General features: G+C 31.9%; 1 protein-coding gene across 3 annotated transcripts in view; it reads left to right on the forward strand.

Moving 5' to 3' along the window:
- LOC130892690 (neuropeptide Y receptor type 2-like) overlaps nucleotides 1-24,665 on the forward strand; it is a 69,208-nt gene extending 44,543 nt beyond the window's left edge. For all 3 annotated transcript variants that reach the window (XM_057798232.1, XM_057798234.1, XM_057798233.1), the window contains 3 exons: nucleotides 14,404-15,508; nucleotides 20,916-21,145; nucleotides 24,417-24,665. In XM_057798232.1, the coding sequence (XP_057654215.1) occupies nucleotides 14,462-15,508; nucleotides 20,916-21,140 (1,272 nt within the window). In that variant the 5' untranslated portion in view covers nucleotides 14,404-14,461 and the 3' untranslated portion in view covers nucleotides 21,141-21,145; nucleotides 24,417-24,665. The remainder of the gene's footprint in view (nucleotides 1-14,403; nucleotides 15,509-20,915; nucleotides 21,146-24,416) is intronic.
- Nucleotides 24,666-27,012: the final 2,347 nt, after the last annotated feature.

Here is a 27,012-nt window from a genome sequence, read left to right on the forward strand (position 1 = left end):
TCCGGCCGACCCCTGATTTGAAAAAACATGGACCGATTATTCTACCGGTCCATAAATCTCACCAAACATTTGTTTTTTCTTGAACCTCTTCGGGTTGTCCATCACTCTGAATACAACCATTTAGTTTATTCACCAACCCATGAGGCTTCATCGGTGAACAAAATTTCTGTCGAAAACGGCGGATTTTCTGCAACGACTAGAACGAAATCCATTCGGAAAGTTGGTCGGCCTCAGTTATTGAATTAGTTGAATTTTGTAAACTTTAAAAAAATATCCTCACGTTAATTACGCCAAGTCGTTGAATACGACAGGCCAAGTTGTTGAGAACGGCGAAGAGACTTAACATACACTCTCCGCTATTGCCTCTATATTGAAATGTTGAAAGAGTATGCAGTCCATATGTACTGTCTAAAGTTTGAAAGTGTGAAAGCGAATTTGGCGTCGAGCGTCTGAGATCCTATTGAACGGATGGTTTTGAGGAATCCGAGAATACGTAGTTGATAGGGAAACGTATAAAAGAATAATTTTGAGAGGGTCCAATATACGCAGTTGAGAGTATGAATGATTGCCTATCCAATAGGCTCGATCCTCAACAAGGATTGTAATGAGAACAATTATGTGAAATTAAATTTAGTTTTGTGATATATTTGATTCCGTTGAATTACGTACTCAAGATATTTCAAAACACTCTCCGCAAAGTTTTGAGAATCGTATCGTAAAATGAGGATATTATTATTAAGTTGTTGATTATTTTCAAGATATTACGTAATGAATAGAAAATAATTGCTTTTGAATACTCGATTTAGTAGTAGTAAGACGTCTGGAGGTTTAGTAAAAATCAATTCGAAAAATTACGTTATATAGACACAAGTCATACCAATAATAGATAATTAATAATAAAATTAGTGTGAACATGAATATATTGGCACGAATGGTTGAGAATTCGGAACATTTAATTATATCAGAACGATTCAATGAGTCTTAATATTAATTTTCAAAGCACTGGCTTCCGTAATAAAAGAAATATACCCTATCTTCATAGAAGAAAATGTGCTATAGCATAAAATTGAGTTGTAATATAATCCATAAGTTTATAGCGATGATGAAGACAATAAAATGTTATTTTATTGTCTATACTTTTGCTAGAAATAGAACTAAATCTAATTTATGATAAAAATGATTCCTACACCCACAACAACTTTATGCTTAGTTCATATAACAAGCAAGATCATTTCCACGAAAAACAATAGTCGAGTACTTCGATCCATATTCAACTGCCCAAGTCTTAACACAAGGAGGGAAACCTTATGATTTAACCTAGTAGAAGAACCTTATTTCAAATTCAGCAACTCCCACAGGATTTTGAGATCGAGGGTAACCAAGAGGCAAAGAAAATACCCAAGCAAAGGCATCTGCATTCCTAGCCATTTTATACATAATTTATACATAAAGATTTACGAGATTACGATAAATAAGGGAAATATATTTTAACTAAATGAAAACATAATAACACGTCAACAGAACATTAGTATATAATAAGATATAAGGAAGATAAAGTAAACATAAATTATCTCAACTATCATAAAACTCACATGCAGTTTGAGAGGGTCACTTCTATTTTATATGATCATATATTGGTTTCTGGAGTTTTCCTGAATTTTGAGAAAAATCTTGGGAAATTACCTTCTAAAACGCACTTACAACAATCATATTTTTGTTATAGATCTCTTGAGTGGGCTGAATTATAGTCTAGCATTTGGTATATGGTACGATCTTATATTTTGAATACAAGATATATCAAAAGCGAGAAAATATCATTTTTACTTAATTAAATGAATCTATCATTATTCATATATGTCCGAAATTCCTGTTTAGTTGAACTGTCAACAGTTTCAATATAAATGTGCCTTTAGCCATGATATATATATATATATATATATATATATATATATATATATATATATATATATATATATATATATATATATATATTAACCCAACTTCAACAAACGTTACTCATTGTCATCTCCAGCTCTACGCTGGAGGGGTGCTCAAAATAATCGCTTACATAAATTGACAGTGAAATAGATATTAATATCGACCAGATATCTGGAATTATTAGAATACTCTAGTAATATTTAGTTGAATAAAATTCATATCCTTGATAATGAATAACAATTATTCCAGAAGAAGTAAATATTTTTAATTCGAATTCCTTTCTAATTTTGTAATGTGATAAATCCATTGTTTGGATGCATCTGTATAAATAGCTCATATTCTAATAAATGACACATAATCTTTTTCTGGTATTATGTGTTATCAGTATATAATTTACTCACGGGTTAAGATAATAAACAGAAGCTTGTTAAATAAATTAACATCTATACTTATACGAAGCATATCTCCGGCGTTGAAAGGATTAGCCTTCCATTAAAATTAGAACTTCTTTATCAACAAATTCTTAAGTTAAAGGTATTGTGTTTTTCATGGCCATTATGGTACTTCTTCTTTCGGAAGTTTGCATAGCCTTGCAAAGTAGTCGCACACTATTTTAGAGACAATTCCAACGTCTGCAACTCGAGCAACACAATCGGGGCCGAAGAAGAGCTTATCAACTCATCCTAATGGTCATTTGAACGGTGAGGTGTGGTTGACAGCCAAAGTGCCTTCGTTGGAAACATATCCCTTAGACCATTGACCCCCAAAATTATTGCTGGAGTCGTTAGACATATTGAAATATGGATAACCGATTCAACAGTGATTGCGTCATGTCTGGATCGAGTAGTGAAGTAAGTGTCCGTCCAATAAGGAAGCCCGGGAGACCCAACCTTTATTCTGTACAAAATTTTCTGGTCATCTTTGGTAGAAACTTTCACTTTATTCGACACCAAAAGCAATTACATGATTAAAGTTAACGTCAAGCTTAATCATTTCAAATATCTGGTATTTTATATTCAAATGTAAATTTACTGAAACGTATTTGTTATGAAAATAAAATTTCACTACCCAATTAATTCACGTAGTTATTATGCTAGATGTGTAACTTATTAAATTGCTAGATTCATAAGTATACTCCACAAAATAAACTAACAAATTAAATTGCCACTATAGTCACATGTAACAACGATCAGTAGAGGCCACAATGTAATAAATAATAATTAGTTAGATACCCTACCAGAGTACAAAACTTTATAAACTACAAACTTCTAATTGAACGGCAACAAATTATAAACCACGTCCAGATTTATATATGATTTAGAAAGTTTCTTTTAGTTGTTAACATCTCTAATTCATATATAATTCAATCGTTTATTTGTAAAAGGGCGTGATTCGCAGTTTGACAGTTTTCTGTTAAACATCGCATATTCTATTGTTTAGAGCAGAAAGATACAAAGTCTTATTGCTTCTTAGACATTAATCTGAGAGCTAACATGGAATTATAATTCTGTTCTAGCGTGATTCTAGCCAGACATTTTTTATTAGCTACATGTGCAGTAAAACATTCCTTCCAAATTCAATCCAAAAACGATTGAAAGGTGAGGGAGAGTTTTATTTATTATCAACCCAAATCTATTCTATTTTAATGAAATCACATCTTCCGAATTAGCTCATGCAAAAAATTGCTTGTTTTCAATATCCCTTCATCCAACACTTTTTCAACATTTGTGGCCCTTCTTACTACCAAATGGTAAGGTGTTCGAAGTATTAAAGAGAGCCAAAAAAGTATAATACAATTTCTATTGACATTATTATGAAATATAGTGCAAAAAATTTATTTCTAGTTAAATAAATGCTAACACAGACGTAATTTATTTTAAGAAGTGGTGGCCCAAATACTACAAAAAAACAAGCCTATCAGTTGAATCGGAAAGACAAGATATTACAAAACAAAACTTCATTCACCATTTAGATATTTCTTAGATTGAGCGCCGTATGTCAATTAGTTAGAGTTGAGGAAATGGTGTTCGAAAATCATCATGTAGGCATGCCTGAGATTATCCTAGACTTGTACTAAAATCATTTGCAAATTCAATCAACAGAGATGTTTAATAACCTAGCTGTGGATCCCAAACAAACGCATTATTATATTATATAACAAACTATTGCGTTTTAAACATGAGTCAACATAGAAAATATCACGTCAATGCCTGTCAAAAATCGAAATAATTTTTATTGTTTTCTCCGAATATCGTGATTTGATTGAATTTTGTCAAGTGGTCAATAAGGAGTGCTATTTGGATGATTTAAGGCGTTCACGTCACTCAATTTTCAAATTTCTCAAAATCACTCCACAGTTTATCGTTTCTACTTTGCTATCATATCTAAAGCTCTAATAAAATTCTTTTTTTTTTATTTCATTCAACAGAATACTAAAAAATTATATACGTAGAAATAGGTAAACAATCTTTTCTTCTTGGATATCATCGTAACTTTGTTGTTTTGTTTTTCATTATTTATTTGTTTCATTTTGTATCACATTTAATTATTTCACTGTATCAATTAATTTTATTTATGAAACCCTATTTCTACACCAACCGAGTTTCTTAAATTTGTTCAAATTCTACTTTTCTCTAAAGCTACAAACTGACGATTTCATGGTCGGATAAAGTTCTGACAAATAAGTTTAATGCGAAATGCCATAAAAGACATTTGTTATGTATTGCAAAATTGAATGAGCGTGTATTCAATACAAAATTTCAGTTTCGACATAAATACTTAAAGGTTTCTTTTGTCAGTATTAAATTTATAAACTCAACCATTGAACCCTTTCTCAACATTCCCGAATCGTAATCACTCTTATAAGTTGTTCAAATAATTCAATTTCTTTTACGTAATTTCCCAGATGAATAAAAGCACGTCAATGCAGTTCTTTTATACCACATTCAAAATTTTGCAGTGGTTTAAATTTATGATAGAGGACAAAGTTCGTACGCGAGGATACCGTGAAACTTTATTAGGAATACTATATTGAGTCTATTGTATTCTCAAATTAGTTGAGATACTACTACTCACCAATAAATTCAGTAACTACACTTTTTTTTGGGAGAAGCTGTAATCGGAAATAAAATAGATTGGGCCGGCAGCGCCGGACAAAAATGATAACAAATGTTTCCATTTTAGGACATAATAACCTTGATAAAATATTTCAGCAAAAATACGAGTATTCTCAGAATAAAACTGATTAATATACAGGATTATGAGATAATACACTAAATTCACGAAACGTACAATGTTCATATTTGATAACAGAATCCTCAAACAATTCATTTTATTTCTGACATAAAAAAATAAAACGTAGCACTTATCAAAGTTATGACATTATTAAAATTTTTTTAAATAGGAAGCTAGGCTTACTCCCATTGATAAAGCTTGTTTTATAAAAAATAATCGAATAAGAAAAAAAATCCGAGAAAATTAATAAAAACCAAAATAAATTCAACTTTGGGCTGTCTTTTAAACCTCAAAAAGGAATTGTTCAAAGTATATCCTCTTCATATCAAACACTGGCCAAACGATGATAGATCTGATTTACATAGTTTTCGATCATCTCCGGAGTTATACGATTAATTCTATGTTTCATTAAGTCTTCTACTTTGTCCAGTGAGTTAGACCCGATTTTTTAAATCTCCTGACAGGAAGAAATCGAGGGGAGTAAGATTACGTAGCCATTCCATCGATTCACGTTGTCCATTCCACCTGATTATAAAGAATCCCTCGAATATTGAGAAAATAATAGAGTGGTACACAATCTTACTGGAATAAAATACTGGGATCCAAGTTTTCCCTATTACTTGCATCAGAATATGGTGCATTTGGGTCCAGAAGGACTCTTACACGAAGATATTTCAAATATTGATCGACTGTTGAATTTTCGCGAAAAAAACAAATACCAATAAATCTTTCCCTGATGGTTTTCTTCCACACAATAATTTTTTGGGCACTAACCAAGTTTTGTCTGAATCCAGTGATTTTCCCAGGCATAGTAGCGAGAATTGTAACTATTTACTGTCTCATATAAGTTTGGAAATACTAGACCGTATTACCATGATGAAAATTTGGATTTTCATCATAATATCCTATGAAGATTTCGAAAGTGTCTCCAAATCATCTTCTGAGAGTTTGTGACAATTTGAACTTTGTATGGGTGTCGTTTTTCTTTCTTTAAAAACTTCACTACAAACGACGACTGACTAACATTTTTTTGTAAGAAAATTTCTGTTGCAGTTGCTTGAGGGTTGTCTTCTAATGACAACAACAAAATATATTACTTCGACTCTTATTCTTGACATTCCATAGTCTGATGTCTTTTAAAATGTGTTTTATTAAATAAAGCACATGCTTCTTCATTCTTGGAAGTCTATCGCCGTAACCTATCAACATTACAAGTTCTTTCATTTCTCTTATGATGAAAATAGCAATAATAATAGACTTTTCTAAGATAGTTGATAAAGACATTCCCATGATTATCCCAAAAACGGACATTATCATTATCCGGTCGACGAAATCATCATAGAGCAAGCCGACAATTCACTATATTGACTGTTTTTTTTTAGGTGTGTGATAGTAGATCCATTTTTAATCTACAGTTATGGTCTGATGAAAAAAACAATTTTGTTTTGTTTCAACCGCGTTAATAAATCCTAGAAAATTCGAGTAAGCTTTTAATCAAAAGTAAGCAAACGCGGTCACTAAAGAAGCAGATAGATCTGTCGATTGTCGCAATTCAGTTGCTAAAAATTTGACATTTGTAAATGATGGTGCAGAGTCGTAGGTACACAGTACAAATCCTCTTTCATTTATAAAGAAGGCAAAAACTAATTACTGACACACTTATACGATTCTCAAATAGAAACTAAGCGTTCAAAATGCCTGAAATTCTAGTGAGAATCTCTCAAAGCTTGCGCAAATATATTGCTCAACTTTATGGATAAGTGTTGACATCATCAGGATGAGGATGTATATTTTTAATACACTCTTGTATTGAAACAATAATAAATGTTTAATTATTTCATAATTGAAATTTTGACAAAAACTTTTCTCTTTGTTTTGTAAGCTCCAAAATATTTGACAATACTTACATAAGTAAAGTACAAGTTACACAGGAAAGTTATAACCGATCGAATACATGAGAATGATTCTGTAATGAATGAACTCATTCATAATTCAAATTCTACAACCAATTTTCCTTCAATTTAGTGTTAGCAAATAACTTCTAATTTGTGTCACAAGATCTCCTTCCGTTAAAAGTCTCAGAATTCAAACACTCAAAATGCACACTACAGAATAAATATTTCGAATATCAATTGAAAGCAGAATATTTGACAGAAATATTAAGAAGTAATAGTTGATTAACAAAAGTACATGTTTTTATATGTTCAGTACATAATTAGCTCACGAAATGAAATCATCAATTTGACATGACACGCATAAAATTATCTCATAGCATCCCAAAAACTTTTGGATGCTTTGGGAGAAACCATCACATTGTCAATAGTTTAAACAAACCTACAAAAATAGGATTATGTTACATTGGTTACAAAGAGAGCGAAACTTTTCAGATCGCTAACAAAAAACAATGTATTAATAAACATCAAACAACATCTATTAGGAAAACGGATATCCTCTCTTCATTAAATCCAGAAATATGACGCTGAAAAGTAATGAAAAAACAACGGGAAAAATGAGTTCGCAACCACCAAAAACCCTCTCCACAATCCGTCGAGTAATTTAGGTCGCCAGAAAATTGGTCTTTCCAATAAATGTAGGCCAGTCGTATGAAACATTAAAATTAAAAACTAATGGCTAGTTATGATTTGTTGATATACAAGGGCTGATCCCTTTGACTCACCTCTGATTCACCTACAATAAAAAATTGTAAGTCATAGCGTTTTTTTTTCTATATTCCATTAGAGTTGACACTCTCCTTATCGATGTTCTTGCAATTCTAATGCATTTCGAAAGAAAGATTGTTCAATTTCTGCAAACCACAGATTATTTTATAGATGACAATACAGGTGACAATATTATTGAAGCTGGTAGATATAACAACCGCTGGAGCCCAAATAATTCCAATTTTTATCTCAGCGTAATATACTACAATTAAAATAGGAATTATTATATCCAAATGAAAACAGCCATTACAACTAAAGAACGCCGAGATATCAGTGGTGTATTAATTACAGAGGAACTCGGACAGGTCCATTCTCTGGTAATTCGCAGATTAATATTAGGCAATACAACCCGGAATATGATTCGGAAAAAGCACCGTCCCCAGACAGGACCGGTTAGGGGAGTTTAAAAATAAAAATCGGATTCCCTTTTTTTAAAACTTAAATGTTTTTAAAAGAATAAGTATTTATTTAGATCGAATAGTCAGCGCATAGAAAAGCTATCAAATTGAAGCTGTTATTGAAGGTAGTCAAGTGCCGTAGGTACTACAGAAACCGAAATTTAAATAGTCTCTCTTTTATGTAGTGAGTAAATTTCTATATGCTCTAACGTTATTCTAGGAAGAGACTTCATTTTTAAATATAAATGTATTCTAGAGTAGTGAATACACTGATTACACTACACCAGCACTCACAATTATACTTCAATCTCTGAAGATGATAACTTGGTTATCTAAATACAAACAGTCTAATTGTGAGTATTGGTTATGTGGTAGTGTGAACGATGGGTTCAGTATCAATTTCCAGAAACTTCAACCTAGAGTTTGGACCATGATGTGTAGGCTACGTCGCGAAAAATATCTATTCCTATTTAAAATAACTTTCAGGACGATATAAGCATCATACCCCCTCGGTATGAAACTATTTCGACATTTAAACAGTTCAAAATCTCGGCGCGAGAGACTGAAGCGCATTTTTTACCGTTAGCAATCAGTAGATTTTAGGATTTGAGACAGTGCCCAAAGAAAAAAAATTATATGAGAAAAATTATGTGGGACGGACAAAACACTAGTAATAGCGCTGTTTTTTTGAAAAAAATATGCGCAAAGGAACAGATCAATAGTTTCTAAACAACATGCAAGATTGTTACAATTAAAATATAGAAGTTAAAGCAGCTAACTTTGACGAAATAATGTTTTTAGTTTTTGTTCAGAATTGTCCAGTATTTTTATGTTAGATAGAAATTCAAACTTGTAGAACATAAACCTGTTTACATTATCCAATATCGAACTCTCAAATAACAAAAAGACAAAATAAATCGACACTAAGAAAAAATGTTCTATAATGATATAAGAGAACCATCAAGCTCGGAAAACAATAACTCAGTTTTATAAGTACATAAAAATCATGAAATGCGTGGAGACTTTATATTCGCTGACTGTTCAGTAAAACATCATTCAAGCAATTTAACAAGTGTATTTTAAATCTCAAAAATTCAATTCAAACTATCAATATGTCACAGAATCACCGACAAGGACATTTTACCAGAATGCGCTAAATACGATGTTATTTATAAATACCCTGTTCCAAGATGTGCTAACGAAGTTAAACGTTTTTTAGTATACTATAATTATCATTGTAGATTTCAATAGTACAACCATTAAAAAACCTTTTTAGAAAAATATCGAATTTTTTGGTCAACAAAATGCCAAACTGTATTTATTTCTATCATAACTGAGAAGTACGAAAACTTAAGCTTAAAATTCTTCTAAGCTTCTCAGACCTACATATCTTACGGTATCAATAAATTATAAAAACAAAATTATTTTTTATAGAAATTTGCACTAATGTGGCAACATTGCTTTAGATCAAATGACGTATCATCTCAATTTAATGGCTAGTGATGGTAAGAAAAAGAAAATTTAAATCCATCCCAACCGGAGAGGTGAATTTAAGTTCATAGGGTAAAAATGAATCTATCTCATTATTCAAAACAGTCAAGACCATAATTAAAATGAAATTTGTTAAGAAAATTTATTAAACACTATCTCTAGTAATGTAAGAAAACAACGAATGTGTTTAGCATAGAGCATTAGCTATTTATAGTAACATTGTTTAGTATTAATTAATTTTTGATTATAATGTATATTGACCTTCATAATTGACCATTGTGAAGGTCATTTTGAAGAGAGTTGTAACAGTTTAAGTTTATCAATATATTCAATTACCCAAGAATTATTCATATTTATTAACATCATTACTAGTAACTATTTACAGATGTTATTTATTGTTCATGTGTTTATTACTCTCGTAACTAATTGAGGGTACCTACATAAAAGCAATATCATGGTACTGAAACCTAGAAGGGAAATTTAATGGTATTATTAAAATATACGTGATGTCAAAAGGTCCTCATGTTATTTCAATGATACCGTCATAACAATAATGAATAATCCATGTTTCATCCATTGTTACTAATTTTGCCAGAAAATTTTCTTCGATTTGTCTATTCTGCTTTCAAGTATGTTACATACCACAGTATGACAGATCTTTATATTCAACTACTTAGACTACTTTTCAACATTACGTGTGGTAGAGGTTGTGGGTGGTGTCTTTACACCATCTAATATATTCATGAAATATTTGGAGATTTGCGTTGGGTCAACTCTTCTCATCGCAAGTAGTTAGTAACCGCACGATGCTCGACACGATTGTTCGAAATCGGTCTTCAATTTTAGGCACACCTTTTCAATTTTTACCGTTTCTATGCATATGCGACGTGATGATATATAATTGTTTTGATTTATAAAAGATCAGTGGCGGAGCAAATCGATCAGGTCACGTATTATTAGAACCCCTACCAGTAGTGTATATCCAAGTTTTCAGCTTCATAAGACTCTAAAAACTTTAAAAACCTTATATGTACTTTTTCAAAAAAGATTGAAATTAATAAAATTCAAGACTAGAACCGGGTCTACGGATTCAACACGACATATATCGCCTCATATATTTCCACTTTTTCCTAAAAAGTGGAATTTTAATCTTGATTTTTGGCACCTAGATTTAACAATGTAAATAGGTTTAATTTAATTTCATGATTTAAAACAAAAATTTTCTAGTTAATATGCGATAAAAGAAAGAACATATGCAACGTAACAGCGTCAGAATCATGTAGAATACAACACATTGAAGATTATAGATGTTATAACTTCGAACAAATGTTTGACTGTATCTTTGCAGCAGCCTTAACCTCTCATTGTACCATTCCTATTTTTCATATTTTTAATATTTGTGCTCAAACCATATATTTAACATGAAGCTAATTACATGTATAACAATTTCTTTTTTCATAATGTCCTCTAAAATGATATCTTTTGAAGAACTCTATTTCAGTGAATACTAAATTTGGAGAGATAGTTATAGTCGCGAATCGTAGGGTATCGAGTACAAAAATCTAGTGACGAAAAGCTTCGAAACTACAAGATGAGGAAAGAAGTCCAAACATTTATAGAATAACCTGAAGAACCATCGATTTGACTCGAAAATTTCATCACTAGCTTTTCCAAATTTCAATTGTTTGAAAATTAAAAATCGAATACTCCGTTCAGAACCAGAACAATAACGATTTAACCCAGCGTTACTAAAGCTTTAACTTTAGAGAATTTTTTATTCAAATACGATTATCAAATTTTCATCTCAATACATTGAAAAATTCACACTTCGTAGTGACTTAATTCACTTAAAAATCTCACTAAATTGATCGACTAGCACAACAGAGAAAATGACATCAGCGATTTACACAATCTATATGTATATTTTTCGTATACATTATAAACTAACCAATAATACGTGAGGATACAATATATTGAAGAAACCTTACGAGATTCAAAACAACTTCTTGAATAAGAAAATCAACATCCGTATTGATTTCTGTGTGGTCCCAAGATATGTTTTGATTAATTTATAAACGAACTCTACTTCAGTTTTCGATTAATTACATGAATCATTTAGTAGGAACAGCCATAACCCCTGAAATAATTTGATTTGAGTATTTTCCAACATTAAAGGTTAATGATTATAGATTTACATAGGTTCATAATACATATATTGAGGTTATATTATGTTCGACTTGCTGTTGATGGAAAAATTATCCATTATTACCTAAAGAAGGCTTCGCTTCTAGAATGTAAATAGTAAGAAGTACATCGGTTATATTCAATAAAAACCAAAATCCAAACATAATTTGCTTGTTGTTTAACCTATCCTGTACACTGATATTGTTTATGGTGTTTGTCAAATAAAGTCGGAACTGATAAAAACAACTCTCCTTCTTGTTGAAACTTCACAAATGATCTAAAATAGAGTAGCTCATTCAATTGATGAGAAAAAACGTATGTATACTAGAAATAACTTGGTTATTTTCAAATTTAAGGGATTAATTTGAATGTTTTCCTAACAATTAATGTAAATAAAAGAATTTTTTCTGTTGCTTGCTACATTAATTGGCAACAGAAGACACACATTATGAAATTTTATAATAATATACAAGCTTGTGTTCTATAGCCTATGCCCCATTCGTTAATTAGATGTGTAGTGTGGTTTGTTCCATGTCGATTGGGGCCAAAGATTCACTGATTGTTTGTTTGCTTTCAAATTGTTTTGTGCACTCCGTATATTTTGCCACGCATTTGACCTATTCGTATTTCTTTTTATACCAGAATGTGATAGTAAATTCGATGATGGCATTATCATTTTTAAAGAACGATATTAGTACAATGAATAGAAAGGAAATTTGTTTTCGATATATGGATAGTATGAAGTGAGGAAATTTGTTAATATTAGGCGTTTTTGATTTGTTTAATATGAATGAGTGCTTGTAATATCTCATAGAATAATTGCTTCGTTAGATTTCTATTTGTCTAAAAATACGGTTTTTTCGGGTTACTTGGCATTCCTAATTTTTTTACATATTGAGCTTAGAATTAAACTTGATTTTGAGAATTAACCGGGTTGGGGAGACCTGGATATTTGTTGGAAAATTTAAGTTTAGATCGTTATTATTTCTTCTGACTTTTCCTTAAAATGGTGGATCGAATCATATTTTGCAGTATGTCTTTCCAAAATGATGTTTGAACGTATTTCCATGAATTGAGAGCTATGAAAGACATACATTTGCGATAAAAGTGTGGAAGCTGTACTCCATTAAGCCATTGTAAGCTTTTAACTCGTGGTCAATATACGCCTATAGCTATTCGTACAACTGTATTTTGAATGGTCTTCAAGGATTTTAATGTTAATGTGGAAGCGTGAAGTATAGTAGTATAGTTAGATCTAACAGAAGATTTATATGTGTAACAATGTATTTTGATCTGCTCCCCAATTTTTACTGATTATAGTTGTCATGTTATTTATATCTGTTTGTCATGCGGTTTTAAATCATCCATTTATTTTTTTCTAGATATTTTTCAATCTAAACTACTACCTAGGAAAAGTAAATTAGTTGTGAAATTTATTGTTTGATGTGTTGTGAGAATATTGCAAGCGCGTTCTGTAAAGTTGTGAATTTTATTTTGGTTCCGCTATTTCATAAAAGTGTTATATATTCTTCTAGACAGTTCTCTTTGGATTTTTCCGGCAACAAATGTTGCTTCATTTGCAATTATTATGATTTCTTCATGAATACATATTTCAAACTCAATCTCAACAATAATAATAGAAGACCACTTCTAAGTTAAGAAGAATCGAATTACTGATTAAAGTCAAATCAATTCATGTGCTATCATGTCAAAATAAAAGGTGACTTTTATACGCTTTTTATATTTTTAACTAAAACCATAGACAAGTGTTACAAATCGTTAAGATTCAAAGCACTTTTCACATAGGAGTAGAAAAAAAACATATAAACGGATTACATGTTCAGATCTATGATGATTTTACTAATACTTTTAATGTTACTTACAAGGACTACGTATAATTGAGTAATTTCAGTTATTTTTTAAAAAACAGACTTCTTCTCCTACCTTTGACCAGTCCTTCTCTTACGGCGTATTCAGGTATTTTGAAAATATACAAACATGGATATTAATCTACAGTTTCAACTAGGTTTCTAGTTAAGTTTTATTCTTTCGTTTTCGCCATTCCGTTTTTTTTTCGTGTGGTTGACTAGGCAATCAAGCATTTCATCGTCATCATCATCAAGCATCGTGTTTCATAAGGCAAATGATTATCGCCGAATAATTATTTATAATCACTTCATTTTAATTTGTTGAATTACGTTAATCCAAATTAATACTGTTCGTTAACGTTTTAATATTTAACAAAACGCTATTCGATTTCATGCTTAGAAATTGAATTGAATTCTTATTCGTTGCACTTTAGGTTTCGTTCGGACAGCTAATTTTTTGAATATCCTCACTACTAAAAATAAAATTGCACTTATATATTAAAACCGTTCACTTTATTGACTTACATCAAGTAACTTCAATTAGCACTGAATAATTTGTTTTGTCCACAGGTGCTAATAGACTTCGAAGCGGAGGTAACCTTCTGGAGATGAAGTCAATCTAGTGAAAATGAATATCAGCCAGATAACAGGCGGTGTTATGTACAATACTACAACCAATGGAGATATTATCAATGACAACACGGTGCAAGTGGCGTTTTTTATTATTTATACGAGTATATTTGTTATGGGAATTTTCGGAAACGTTTTAGTGTGCTACGTAGTTTTTCGAAATAAAGCGATGCAGACGGTGACGAATTTATTTATAACGAATTTAGCTCTGTCGGATATATTGTTGTGCGTATTAGCTGTGCCGTTTACTCCGTTATACACGTTTCTAGGTGAATGGGTATTTGGTAGACTCATATGTCATTTGGTGTCATACACTCAAGGAACAAGCGTGTATATTTCAACTTTAACATTGACATCTATCGCCATAGATAGATACTTCGTTATAATATATCCCTTTCACCCTAGGATGAAACTATCAACTTGCATCATTATAATATTGATAATATGGATATTTTCAATGTTGGTAACTCTACCGTTGGGGGTGTACGTGAAGTTATTTTCCGTCGACAAAGACTCTGAGAAGTATTTTTGTGATGAAAATTGGCCGAGTGAAGAGTGGAGAAGAACTTTCGGTGGAATTACGACCGCCATGCAGTTCCTCTTACCCTTTATCATAATGGCATATTGCTACATATGCGTTTCTATGAAATTGAATGACAGAGCGAGATCTAAACCTGGTTCAAAAAATAGTAGAAAAGAAGAAGCAGATAGAGAAAGAAAAAAGAGAACAAACAGAATGCTTATCGCGATGGTTGCCGTGTTTTTGGTATCCTGGCTACCGTTGAATGCATTTAATATTATAAACGATTTTTGTCAACAGATGGAGAACTGGAATTTTTATTATTTAACCTTCTTTGTATCTCATGCCATAGCGATGTCGTCCACTTGCTACAATCCATTTCTCTATGCTTGGTTGAATGAGAATTTTAGGAAAGAATTCAAGCAAGTTCTTCCTTGCTTCGATGGAGCTTCAAGAAGAACACCTCCGAATAGATTTGACAATTGGAGATCGGAAAGAACATGTAATGGAAACGAGACACAACAGGTGAATAATTAAAATGAAAAATTGTTGAGTTAACTTTGATACTTTCATGCAACAAATTATCAAATTATGCCCGATTTTTCATTTCATCCAGCTTAATTTTTGTTTAGTTTGGTCACATTTGAATTGATATATTTATGAAAAGGAATAAAGTGATGTAATTCATGTAATAAAAATAAAAAATCTTTTGCCAGGAAGATCAGCAATCTGCCTAACAATTCAATTTTTTTTGTAAAAAGCAAGCACAGAGGGTGAACTCTATTACACTCGAGTAGTTCTAGTGGTGCCTGGCATGTAGAGATGCCCGAGGATATTGATATTGATTGATATTCTGTAGGCTGTAGCATAGACGTGCCTTAGTAGAGTTCCAATAAATTGAGCTTCTGGGTATCTGCAGACAAACTCGGTGTACATGAGCTACGTCTGCATGTCAAATAGGTCTTGCAAAAACTGCTCTAGGTGGAATTATGTGGAAAGCTCGGAAGAGCATCTCCCGTGGAAGTTTCGGTAAAACAGTCAGGTCTGCCTTCTGCGCTCTAAGCTGTCTAAGTTTCTGGTCAACTCTGGATCGTCTATAAGTTGAATTGCTCTCTTCTGTATTGAGTCCAGCATCCTCAGGGTATGCTTGGAAGCCGAACTCCAAGTATGCTAACAATACTACAAAGATATACGAATCTGGATCTTGTAAAGGATTAGAAGCTGTTGCGGAGTATATAGCTTTTTGGCCTTAAATTTTTGTGAAGCTACCTCAGCTAAATCCGCGATACCCAACAAGCGAATTTGCGGTATAGATGATATTCTATGTCCAGATAGGGCTAAATCCTGAGGTGCAATGCCAGCTTTCTTTGTAAATACTTCAACCTGAGTCTTTTCTGCATTAAACTCAATAAGATTGCTACCACACCACTGTAGAATATTTCCAAGATAAGTATTGTTGGTGGTGATCTGTTGTTTCTGTGGATTTGGTTGTTAGCCGAGTTTATTGGGCCGACCGATTTGAATAACGATCGGTTGCCATCGTCCGGAAAATTAATGTGAGATTTTTATTGTTCTTGTACAGAGTACGATATGTGTTTTTATTCAAAATCAAGTTTACCGATTTTTTTGTGTGGTTTAACCGCTTAGAGGTATGAGCATTTAACCTTAACGTTATTCTTCTATAAAGATGATAACTTGGTTATCGAAACACGCGTCAGAAATTGGAAGTGTGAGTAGATTTGTAGTGTAAACAGTGTGTTAATATTCTCAAATAATTTGGAGAGAATTTTAAGCTGATAAGCCTGTATAACACGACTTCTTCTGGATTTTCCTCGGACTTGACGATCACAGTAATTTGAGCTACGTTCCAAGAGATAGGAAAATCATTTTATATATTATTATGACCTGTTCATTTGTCTAGTTGCGAAATTACAAAGGGACGTTGCCATTTGGAAGAAGAAGTTAAGGAAGCTTAGTTTTTCTTTTTCTTCTTCTTAATTAAATGCTAAATTAGGATATAAACAACTTCTAGATATTTGCCGAAGATTTCAACTTCATCTTTATTATCCGTGACCCAGGTATTGTCTATATTTTTAATTGGAGAGTTGTGTTAGGATATTTCTAGCTTTATTGAAGCTTTCTAAAGTGATTACTCTGTAGCCTGTGTTGATATAAAATCATCCTGGCTCTGGTTTTTTACCAATGCTTCAGTATATAGTGGTATTATATAGCTTCTTCCCATTTTATTCAGTTCTGATCTACTGATATTGTTTGCGTAGGTTTTCTTTCTGCAATTGTGTGTTTGTTTATTGGCAATCCTAGGGAAAATTAAAATGCGTGAAAGAAAATTCAGGATTCACTGTTACTACAACGTAACTTATTGATATTTTTTGAATTATACACCTTGTATATATATCTAGTTTCCAATAATCTCTTGAATTACAAATACAACAGTCAAGATCACATATTTTGAACTTCATTTAGTCTACAATTATTGAAAACATAATTCACGAGAACTTTTTTCTGACAAGAATGATTAACAATGATCGAAAACTCATTAATATTATTTAATTAGAGATCTAAATTATCTTCTTTCTTCTGTTTAATAGTATCCAATATTATTATGAGAAACTGATAGGCAATTTCGCCATTGCTGATTTGTTATTTGATAGGCTGTTATCAATATTCTATTACTCAGTTCATCCCGATAGTCTCTCTTTCAATCGATCTGTGTTGGAAAACTTCATTCAAGTAATTTTGAACATTAAAACTAAAGTGTAGAGATGCACCGTTCTGCTTGAACATACTGTATTTCTCATTTCATGAACTATTTTATTTCTAAAACAACAATGGTCTGATGAGAGTGATGCCGATAATACCTGCTCTAGTATTCATTTCGAATATATTCTGTGTTCTTGCATCCATCTAGAGTTAGTATCACTTCAGAATATTTAAAGCTGTCGCCAATAACTGTATCATTTAAAATAAACATCGCTTCATTATTCAGAGAGTCTCTTATTTTTAATGTGGGGGTTCCCTTAAGCCTTATAATCTTCCAAAATTTGATTTCGCTGTATTGACCATCTTTAGATCATTTTTGTAACTACTACTTACTAGCGTTATATATATTTATAAATTTGAATTTTGGCATGTAACTGCTAAAATAAAATTTCATTAAAATTATTATCAACTGAATTTCTCATACGAGGGATTGCTACTTAGATATTTATAGAGTAACTCATATTTTCAGCGTAGACCTTCTAATTGAATTAATTTTATTGATACGTGGGTGATATAAGTGATATTTTCCAGAAAATATCGAAATATCGATGTTGCGTAAACTGATATTACAAGATCGTCATGTGACATACCGTGGGATTGAGGCATACTTGGGGATTAGTTCCACTTGCTTACATTTAAAATTGCATAAACCTTCAGCTGGGTCTTTTAAGATGAGCCAAATCCAACAGAAGTTGTTCGCCCACGAAGCACTTAGAGGCAAATAGTCGCCTGTTTTTTTGGAATAACTGGACATGTCGTAACCATTCTACTACAGCAATGTAGAACGGTCAATTCTGAAGGGAGCATCAGCATTTATTCATCAGAAGTGTTCGAAAAACTCAGAGAAACCAAACGTTGGAGAAAAATCTTTCTCCAATATGACAATGAGCTCTCACACATCAGCTCAAACAAAAACGTTTTTGAACAGTCATAACATCGAATTGATGACTTTAACGACTCACAGTCCTTGACATTCAATTATTTTTTTTTCTCACAGATTAAAATTTAATCGAGAGGCTACCGTTTTTCTATACCTGAAAAAGCGGTTGATGTGTTCAAAATCACATATTTTAAGAGTATCTCAATCGGAATGGATAAAATGCTTCGACAATTGGTTCGAAAGTATGCAAAAGTGTATTGATCTCCATGGAGATTATTCTGAAAAGCAATAAAGTCTTATCCAATTATGAATATTTGTTTTTATTCGACATATTCAAATCAGTGTTGCTATATGTAAAAACTTAAGTAGCAACCCACGTATTAGGATCCTTTTTAATTTATGAATAAATCAAAATACGTTAAATCTGCCTTAGAAAAATTACTTTGATATAATTGATACTGATGTCTGTGAAAATATTAAAAGCATTTGAGTTGTATTTCTGCATTCATTCGGCATTAATATCATATCTACCTTTTGCATCATTTCACAAAATCTGATTCTGCGATCTTGTACAAACAATTTCTGTACCAGCGTTATTTTAGAAAAATTGAAACTTATTCTTCTTTGTAATGTGACAGACGTATCGTAAACAAAATATTTCTGTAGTGCAGTTTCACGGATAGATGTACGAGGCTTTTCTACTACAATCATTTTTCATCATTTAATGTTTTGTCAGATAATTCAGTTGAGGCCTGGTCTTTCTCACTTCACAATCCTGTATTTGTATTTCAATACATTAAGGAAAACCACAAATTGTTGATAAGATGTTTAAAGTAAAAGTATGCGTATTTCACGAAATGAAGACATCAATTTTACTAGAATCGATGTTTTTTCAATGTTCTTGATTTCAAAGACAGCTTTTAGAACCAATTAATAAACATGATGACGACAGGCGAAAAGCAACAATTCTCTTCCTAAAGTTTGCTCCAAAATAGCACAAGCTCCATTGAAACGACCCTTATTGGAAACTGTTGTGTCGCAGCACATAATTTGTACTTTATCGTGAAGGTTCCAGTCAATGAGAACTGTTGAGACAGCCTTAGCTTGATGTTTTCCAGAATAACTGTCTAATTTCGACACTGCAAGAAGCTGTTCTCTACCGTCAAATGAAGCAATAACTGGCAAGCGTTCTTCTTTTGAGCTCCGTACATCCATCCCAATGGACTGTGACTACGTCGGGTACATTATTTTGGAAGTCAGATTTTATTGCTTCTGTTCTTGATTTTATAGTAGGTGTGATGAGATTATTTCTACCTCTTTTTGAACTTTGATCATGACAGGGAACGTCCGGCAAACTAAGTTCAGAATTCAGGATCGGTTCTTCGTTTGAATCTTCTAGACTTTCTAAGTTATTTATGGTGGAAGTAGACGCAACAGCTAGTGATTCTCCTTGCCTCACAATCCTTTCCACTTCTTTTAATCGTCGTTGTCTAGATCTTCCTTCTTTTTCTGCCAATTTTTTATCTACACCACCTAAGCATCCCGGTCGACCTGGCTCTCTCTGTTTCATTAAAAATAATTTATCGTCCTCTATTTTTATTCTCTCAAGAGCATCGGCATGTGCAATATCAAACAAATTATCAAGATTAATTTTGAAATTGTTCTCATGGTTCTTGAAAGTAATCTGAGTTTTCTTACAATTTTTTTGCAAATCTCTCCAAACATGATATAAATTAACAAGTTTCTTCACGCAAATAGGAAATGCCCTTGTTGGAATTCTTGCTTTTTCCCAATATATGATGCACTGCCTAATTACTAGATTTGCGCTTTCACTAACAATCAATTTAACCTCACGATTATTGTAAAATAGGACTGAGAAAACTTGTCGATTATATGGTAATTTTGCACCTTTTATTTGGTAGCTAGGCAATCCGATAAGGAAAATATTTTGTTTATCACCGACATATTTACGCACTAAACAATGGCAAATAAAACATGTAGTTACAAGTCACAACGCAGTACTTAAGCAACTTGCAAGTTTAAATAGCAAGTCAGCACGGGTTATCGTTATCGTTCATAAATCGAACTAATATATATATATATATATATATATATATATATATATATAATAAGAGACAACATAGTGTGCATGCATCTAATCAACTTAAACTGAATTATTTGAAAAAAGCTTTGACTCCACATTTTTTTTGCAAATCACAAAAAATAGCAAATTATTATCTGAACACAATGTATAAATTCTTTTTGGCTTAGGAAACTCTACTTCCCTCTTCTGGAAATAATAGAGCTATTTCATTTGGGGAAAGGAAGCTAACACCACCACCTCAGAAAACGGATAGTGTAGAGATGGAAAATATTATGGTACAAGCAACTGAAATAGCTGTACAGGATTCTACATCGGATAATATTAGACTGAAACTCATAACCAAAGAGAAGCCTCCTCCTTATGAAGCTCAAGTTCAAGCTACCGAGGAATAAAATGAGTAAGTTCAAGATTTTGCTCATTCGAAAACCATCCATTATATTTTCAATAATCGTTTGATGAATTCCGTTTTTTCGTTGTAATTTCCATATTATATGAACTTATTCTTCGTGAATAAAAAATCATTGTCTCTTCAAAACATAAAATTAAAGCAAAATGTTGTGTAGTCTAACAAACCAAGAATTAAATTATACAACGTAACGAAGTAATTTTATTCTTCTTCAATAGTTATTATATTTTCTCTTATACGAGTAGTCAGTAGTGACAGTATCCTTTCGGAGGTCTCAACTATGGTATACAAGCATAGCTGGTTCCCATGTACCTTGATAACGCTTCGAATATTCTAAAATTTCCTGATGAAAACTTTCATCACTTGATGAACTTATGATAAAAAACTTGATTAAGAATCTAGGAAAATAATTTATGATATGCATCCAGCAGCAGATTAATTTTTAAAAGGTAATTCAAAGAATTATCGAGAAAAGCTAATCACACATTTTTTAACAGGGCTTATGCTCAATAAAATGAAGGTCTTCAGATAATTTTCTTATGTAAGGAACAATTCAATTTTCGTCTCACTTGGTATAAAAAATTTTGTTGCAAGTGACAAAAATTTAGGTCCGTATTTGGGAAGCATTTTCAAAAAACTCTCTATTAAACTTAGTTTTATGTATAACGGCTTTCAAACTTCGGTTTAGTTCGCCAATAAACAATAAGTGTCTGATATAATGATGACATCAATTCACCAATATTATTGCAGAGCACTAATCTATCTTTTTTCGACGAAAAGGGAAATAATGGAATAGGAAGTTTTCGATAAGTTATAATTCCAATACCACTTTGCAATAAACTCCATCAAACTATCAAGCCTCATATTGTAGATTTCTCTCTGGTCAAATCTAAACCTCTCACAATGTCATTCTGTTCCGATTGATTAATGATATGTGGTTCTGTTTGAGCCAGCTCCGTCTCCTTCTTCCATAGAACTGAAATATTTGATGCAACTTCAGCAAACTGATAAATAAATTGAATAAATTTATTTCCTTATGTGAAAGCCTTATAGAGAAATACGGAGCACGTAATAATACAGTATGGAAAGAGCATAATTTTGATTACGAGGATAGTCCCAGAAGTACCTGGCCTGTCCCAGTGATGGTGATAGTTACATGAAAAATACCACTGTACCAGAAACTGTAACAATCTAAACAGTCTTGGTAAAAAAATTGAATTGAATCGCGAACATTTTGGTGTAATGATTTTCTACGATTTCCGATAAAGATTAAACCAACAACAATGTGCTGATCAACGCGCTTCGACTTTTGGTGATGAAAGACCCATCTCTAGTCTCAGTGTTTCGATTGTTTTTAGAATTCAATCGTGGTTGTATGTCGCTACAGAATAAATTTCGTGGAGAACGTCCAGGATCGGCTGTTGTGCCAGAAAATATCGAAATATCGATGTTGCTTAAACTGATATTGCAAGATCGTCATGTGACATACCGTGGGATTGAGGCATACTTGGGGATTAGTTCCCAGAAGTACCTGATCTGTTCCAGAGATGGCGGTAGTTGCATGAAAAATACCACTGTACCAGAAACTATAACAATCTAAACAGCATATGTTTCAAGTTTGAAGACGCCTTGTTTTTTAGTATTTTTTTGGCAGCCAGCAATACTGAACGTTTTTATTGAATTTGTAAACATGGGAAAAATTGGTCATCGTTATGTGATACAAAATTTTTGTTTGCAAGACCTTAGCACAGACAAATTAAAAGTTGAACTAGATTCTACTTTGGGTGAGACTGCTCCTTTGTTAAATAGCTATTAACTGCTGTAATCAACTTCATAACTGGAAAATCTTTGACCACCGAGCGATTTTCGTAAGTGTGGGAGCAGAAAATAATCCGATGGGGCTAAATCCAGCGAATAAGGTGCACGAGGTAGCAATTCAAACTTTAATTCATAAATTTTGGTAATCGCAATAACGAATGTGGGAGCTGGTGCATTGTCTTGATTTCTTCAGTCCATTGTTTTGATTGTTCTTTTGTTTCGGGGGTGAAGGGATGGATCCACGGATCCACTGCAATCAAAAAACCTTGTATGAAATATCAATGTGTCGGACATATGGAATCAGTGAGATTAATGGAATAGCTTGTGTGTGCTCAAGTTACAATTTCATATCAGCTTAATCTGCAACATTTTGAAAAAATAAAAATATCTCGAAAGTATCTCATTTTTTGGTATAGGATGTAGTCCAGTAATTTCATCTAAAATTTCATGTAGAAATCTAGAAAAAGATGAAAAATTCTAGGTTTTATTTGAATTGACAAAGTTGACAACTACTTCTAGTATAATCTGAAGTGTCACATTTGGTACAACATTATATTTTAGCTCAGCGTAATCCAAAACTGTCTCGTAATTCCAGATTATCAACATATCTGGATCCGCCATTACGTTTAATCGTTTCGTTTCTCGCCACACCCTGTATAATCAATTACTATTATTCTATGATTTCGATGAATAAATTAAATTCAAATTGGGGTCAAATTCTTTTTGAAAAGATCTAGAATGCCATCGATTTCATAGATTAAAAGTTATGAACTCCCACTGCTTAGCGTGATTTCTACTTGAAAATATATTTAATAAGGGTATGTTTGTTCTGTTAATGAAATTCCCCTTGATGCTACTAGAAAACCATCATTTATAATGACATAGTCTGATAAATGTAACCCTTAACATGTTGTTCGGTTTCCGTTACCGATATTAAAAAGCAAATACATTTCTATTATGTGCCTATGGCAATCAAGGTTTTGACAAAATTAGCACAAAAAGGAGATTGTAAATATGGGAGTGTTATGCAATATAAGTTATTATATTTTCTTCATTTGTACATACATATACATGTGTATGAGAATCGAGAAGTATTCTATGAGTTTATTTTTTGGCCTAGAACTCAGTACTTCTTCAAGTTCTTCAACGGCACGATAAGGTTATATCCATTGTTAGTTGGTTTTTCAACATAATGTAATAATAAATTTTCAAACACTGGAAATCTAAACACACAAAAAGGTCCCGGGCTCGAATCTGGTTAAGGAAAATTTACATTTTCATTTTTTTTATATGTACAGAACCAAATTGAAACTATTTAGTAGTGTTTTACATCATAAAATTATAAAAACCGATTTTTTTTAACAATACAATATAATAAAGCTGAGTTGAGAAAGCATCTGTCAATAATGCAGAGGTTCTAAAAGATATATTTCTTCTTTTTCAGATTTGGGCTCCCATCTACACATATTGGAAATATTTCAAAAGAAGAGACAACACTGTTGAACTACACTGTCTATTTGCAACGGAGTGCCAAATTCAATTTGAAAGACATTGAAAAATCTCATTTTAGAACAGTTAAATATATCAATTCACGATACTCGTAGATAAAATAAAATACAAATTGAACTAACTGTAAATGTAAAAACTATTTCAAGTCAAGAAATAATTGTTGAACAACTAAAAATTCCCAAAATGTGTTTTAATCATCCTCAAAACATAGAGGTAAAGTTAATGTTTAAGAGGCAAGTAATCATCGCGGTGCAAAATTTATTTAATATTCTAACTTTTCGTAGTAATTGCTGTCGTATTTGCCAATGCTGGGTTCGTTTCAGATTATCAACTTTGACAGATCTAAATCGATTTTAGCATACAAAAGCCTCAAGTGCAAAACATCGATTTTTCTTAGTTTTTATTAAATTCCGAGCGTTAAAATCCAAAAGTTACACATTTACCTAATTACTAATTACCTACCCTTTCATACGAGTACACCGCATCTTATCATTTTTAAATATTTCGGCTAACTTACTAACAAAAATTGCTATTAACAATCTCACTTTATCCTCATTAACTTCGTTAAAGATTTTTATCTAAAAAATCAAAAAATGTGGCAATTAGAATTTGAGCACAGTCGTTTTTATATATCTTTTTAGGTGTCAGTTTGGGACTCACTAGTCGCTCATTCTTTCTGACCCTGACAGTTACCCTTTTATCATTTTCCTTTCTACTGTTTATTGGCCCATTTTAATTTTTTGTTGTGTCAATATTATTATTGTGGCCTGAAAAGCAGTCACATTTTCAGGTAGGTATAGTAACAATAAATAAACGAGCTCAGCAGTGTTTGGGTGAAAACCTCTATAGAAACCATATTCACATTATCTATGCGGCTTTGAAGCTGTAGCTGTAGCTTTTGAAAGGATTAGTAAACAAAAATTAAGTAACCTTAAGGTCATCACGGTGTAACAGAATATCTAGAGGATCCGAAGGGGTCTGTAGACACATTCTAGTCATAGTACAATCCATACTATTCATAATCTGATCAGGTAAGAATTCTAAGGAACTCAATTAATATGGCAGTAAAAGGAAGAATTTCTGGTAGATAAAAATATTAGGTATTAAAGAAGTAGGGAGTGAAAATAATGAAATAATCCACTTTTTACGATGAAATTGCAATGCAGGTTATTTTTTGTTTAAGATAATAAGTTCAGTTTGAGGAATCCTTGGAAATATTGTATAACATCATTTGGATTGTGTCATAATATCACTTACGAATCTCAAATAATGTTTATTCATAAACAGATAATCGAGTCTGATATGGGTTTTCAATATTTGAATAACTACTTGTCAATAATAGATAACACAGGTCTACAAACTCAACATATTTTTATAATGAAAGCTATCATTCGAAATTCAGAATGTTCATACGAGAAGTCAACAGAAATATATCAAAGTTCCTCTCGGAAAATCACCAAACCTTAGATATGCCTCTGGAAAAAATAGCAAAAAAATTTTCAAAACTATTTTGTAAAAACAAATCGCATCAACTACCAAACTAGGAGTGAATAGCAGACAGAACTGGAATAAGAATGTAAGGGACCAGAACTAAAGACGTGGAATGCTTGGGCAATACATTTTTCCAGCAGTATACAGGGTGTTTCTCAATTCATGCGACAAAATTCAGGAGATGATTACTCGTATGAAACTAAGATGGGTTTTTCCTCTGTCACCCCTTAAAAGGTGGTAACTAAAAGCTGAAATTCTGTAATTTTAGTGCACTGACAAAGGAGTAACCACGGTTATTTTTTCAATGCTCCTGTCACATTTCTGGTATTTATTATGTATTGTATTACATTTTACATCTTTTTACACTGTTTTCTACTGTATTTATTAAAAAAAAGTATAAACTATGATGTTTATATTTTTTAACTGCAGCTATTGAAAAAAATAGCAATGGAAAATATTTTTAAATGAAATAAGGACTTCAATCAAATTTCATAAAACTTCATCTTCAGAAAAAGTTTTGATATAAAAAATAAAGGCTGCTAATTTCATTCCCGTATAATTTAACAGAAATATTGAAAAAATATTAGTCCTTTGCGAGTGCACAATAATAACAGAATTCTAAGTTTACTGAAATTATATATAAAGAAAAGCAATTTTAGTCCACAACTTTCAAGGGTGATATCTCGGAAAGGGGTGATCTGATGAAATTTTGTTATAAGAAAAACCCATCTTAATTTTATACGAACAATTTTTATTGCAATAATTTAGAAACACCTTGTATATTTGATATTTATATTTTTTTGAATGGAGTTATAAGGTTGAGTCCTCTACGTTTGCTTTTTATCAAATATATCAAAAGTATCGTTTATATACCTTTACTGATACTCTTCTATAAAAGTAGTGAGTGGATATTCAATATATGGTGAAGTTTAAAATTTTTAAAATCCAATAATTAAGATCTTCGGTGGAGCAGATTATATATCTACCAATCGTAATAGATTTTCTTTCTTATTCGAGTCACAGTCGAATACTTTTGATGT

Source organism: Diorhabda carinulata, chromosome 4 (assembly GCF_026250575.1).
Source record: "Diorhabda carinulata isolate Delta chromosome 4, icDioCari1.1, whole genome shotgun sequence".
In the NCBI taxonomy this organism is placed as follows: Eukaryota; Metazoa; Arthropoda; class Insecta; order Coleoptera; family Chrysomelidae; genus Diorhabda; species Diorhabda carinulata.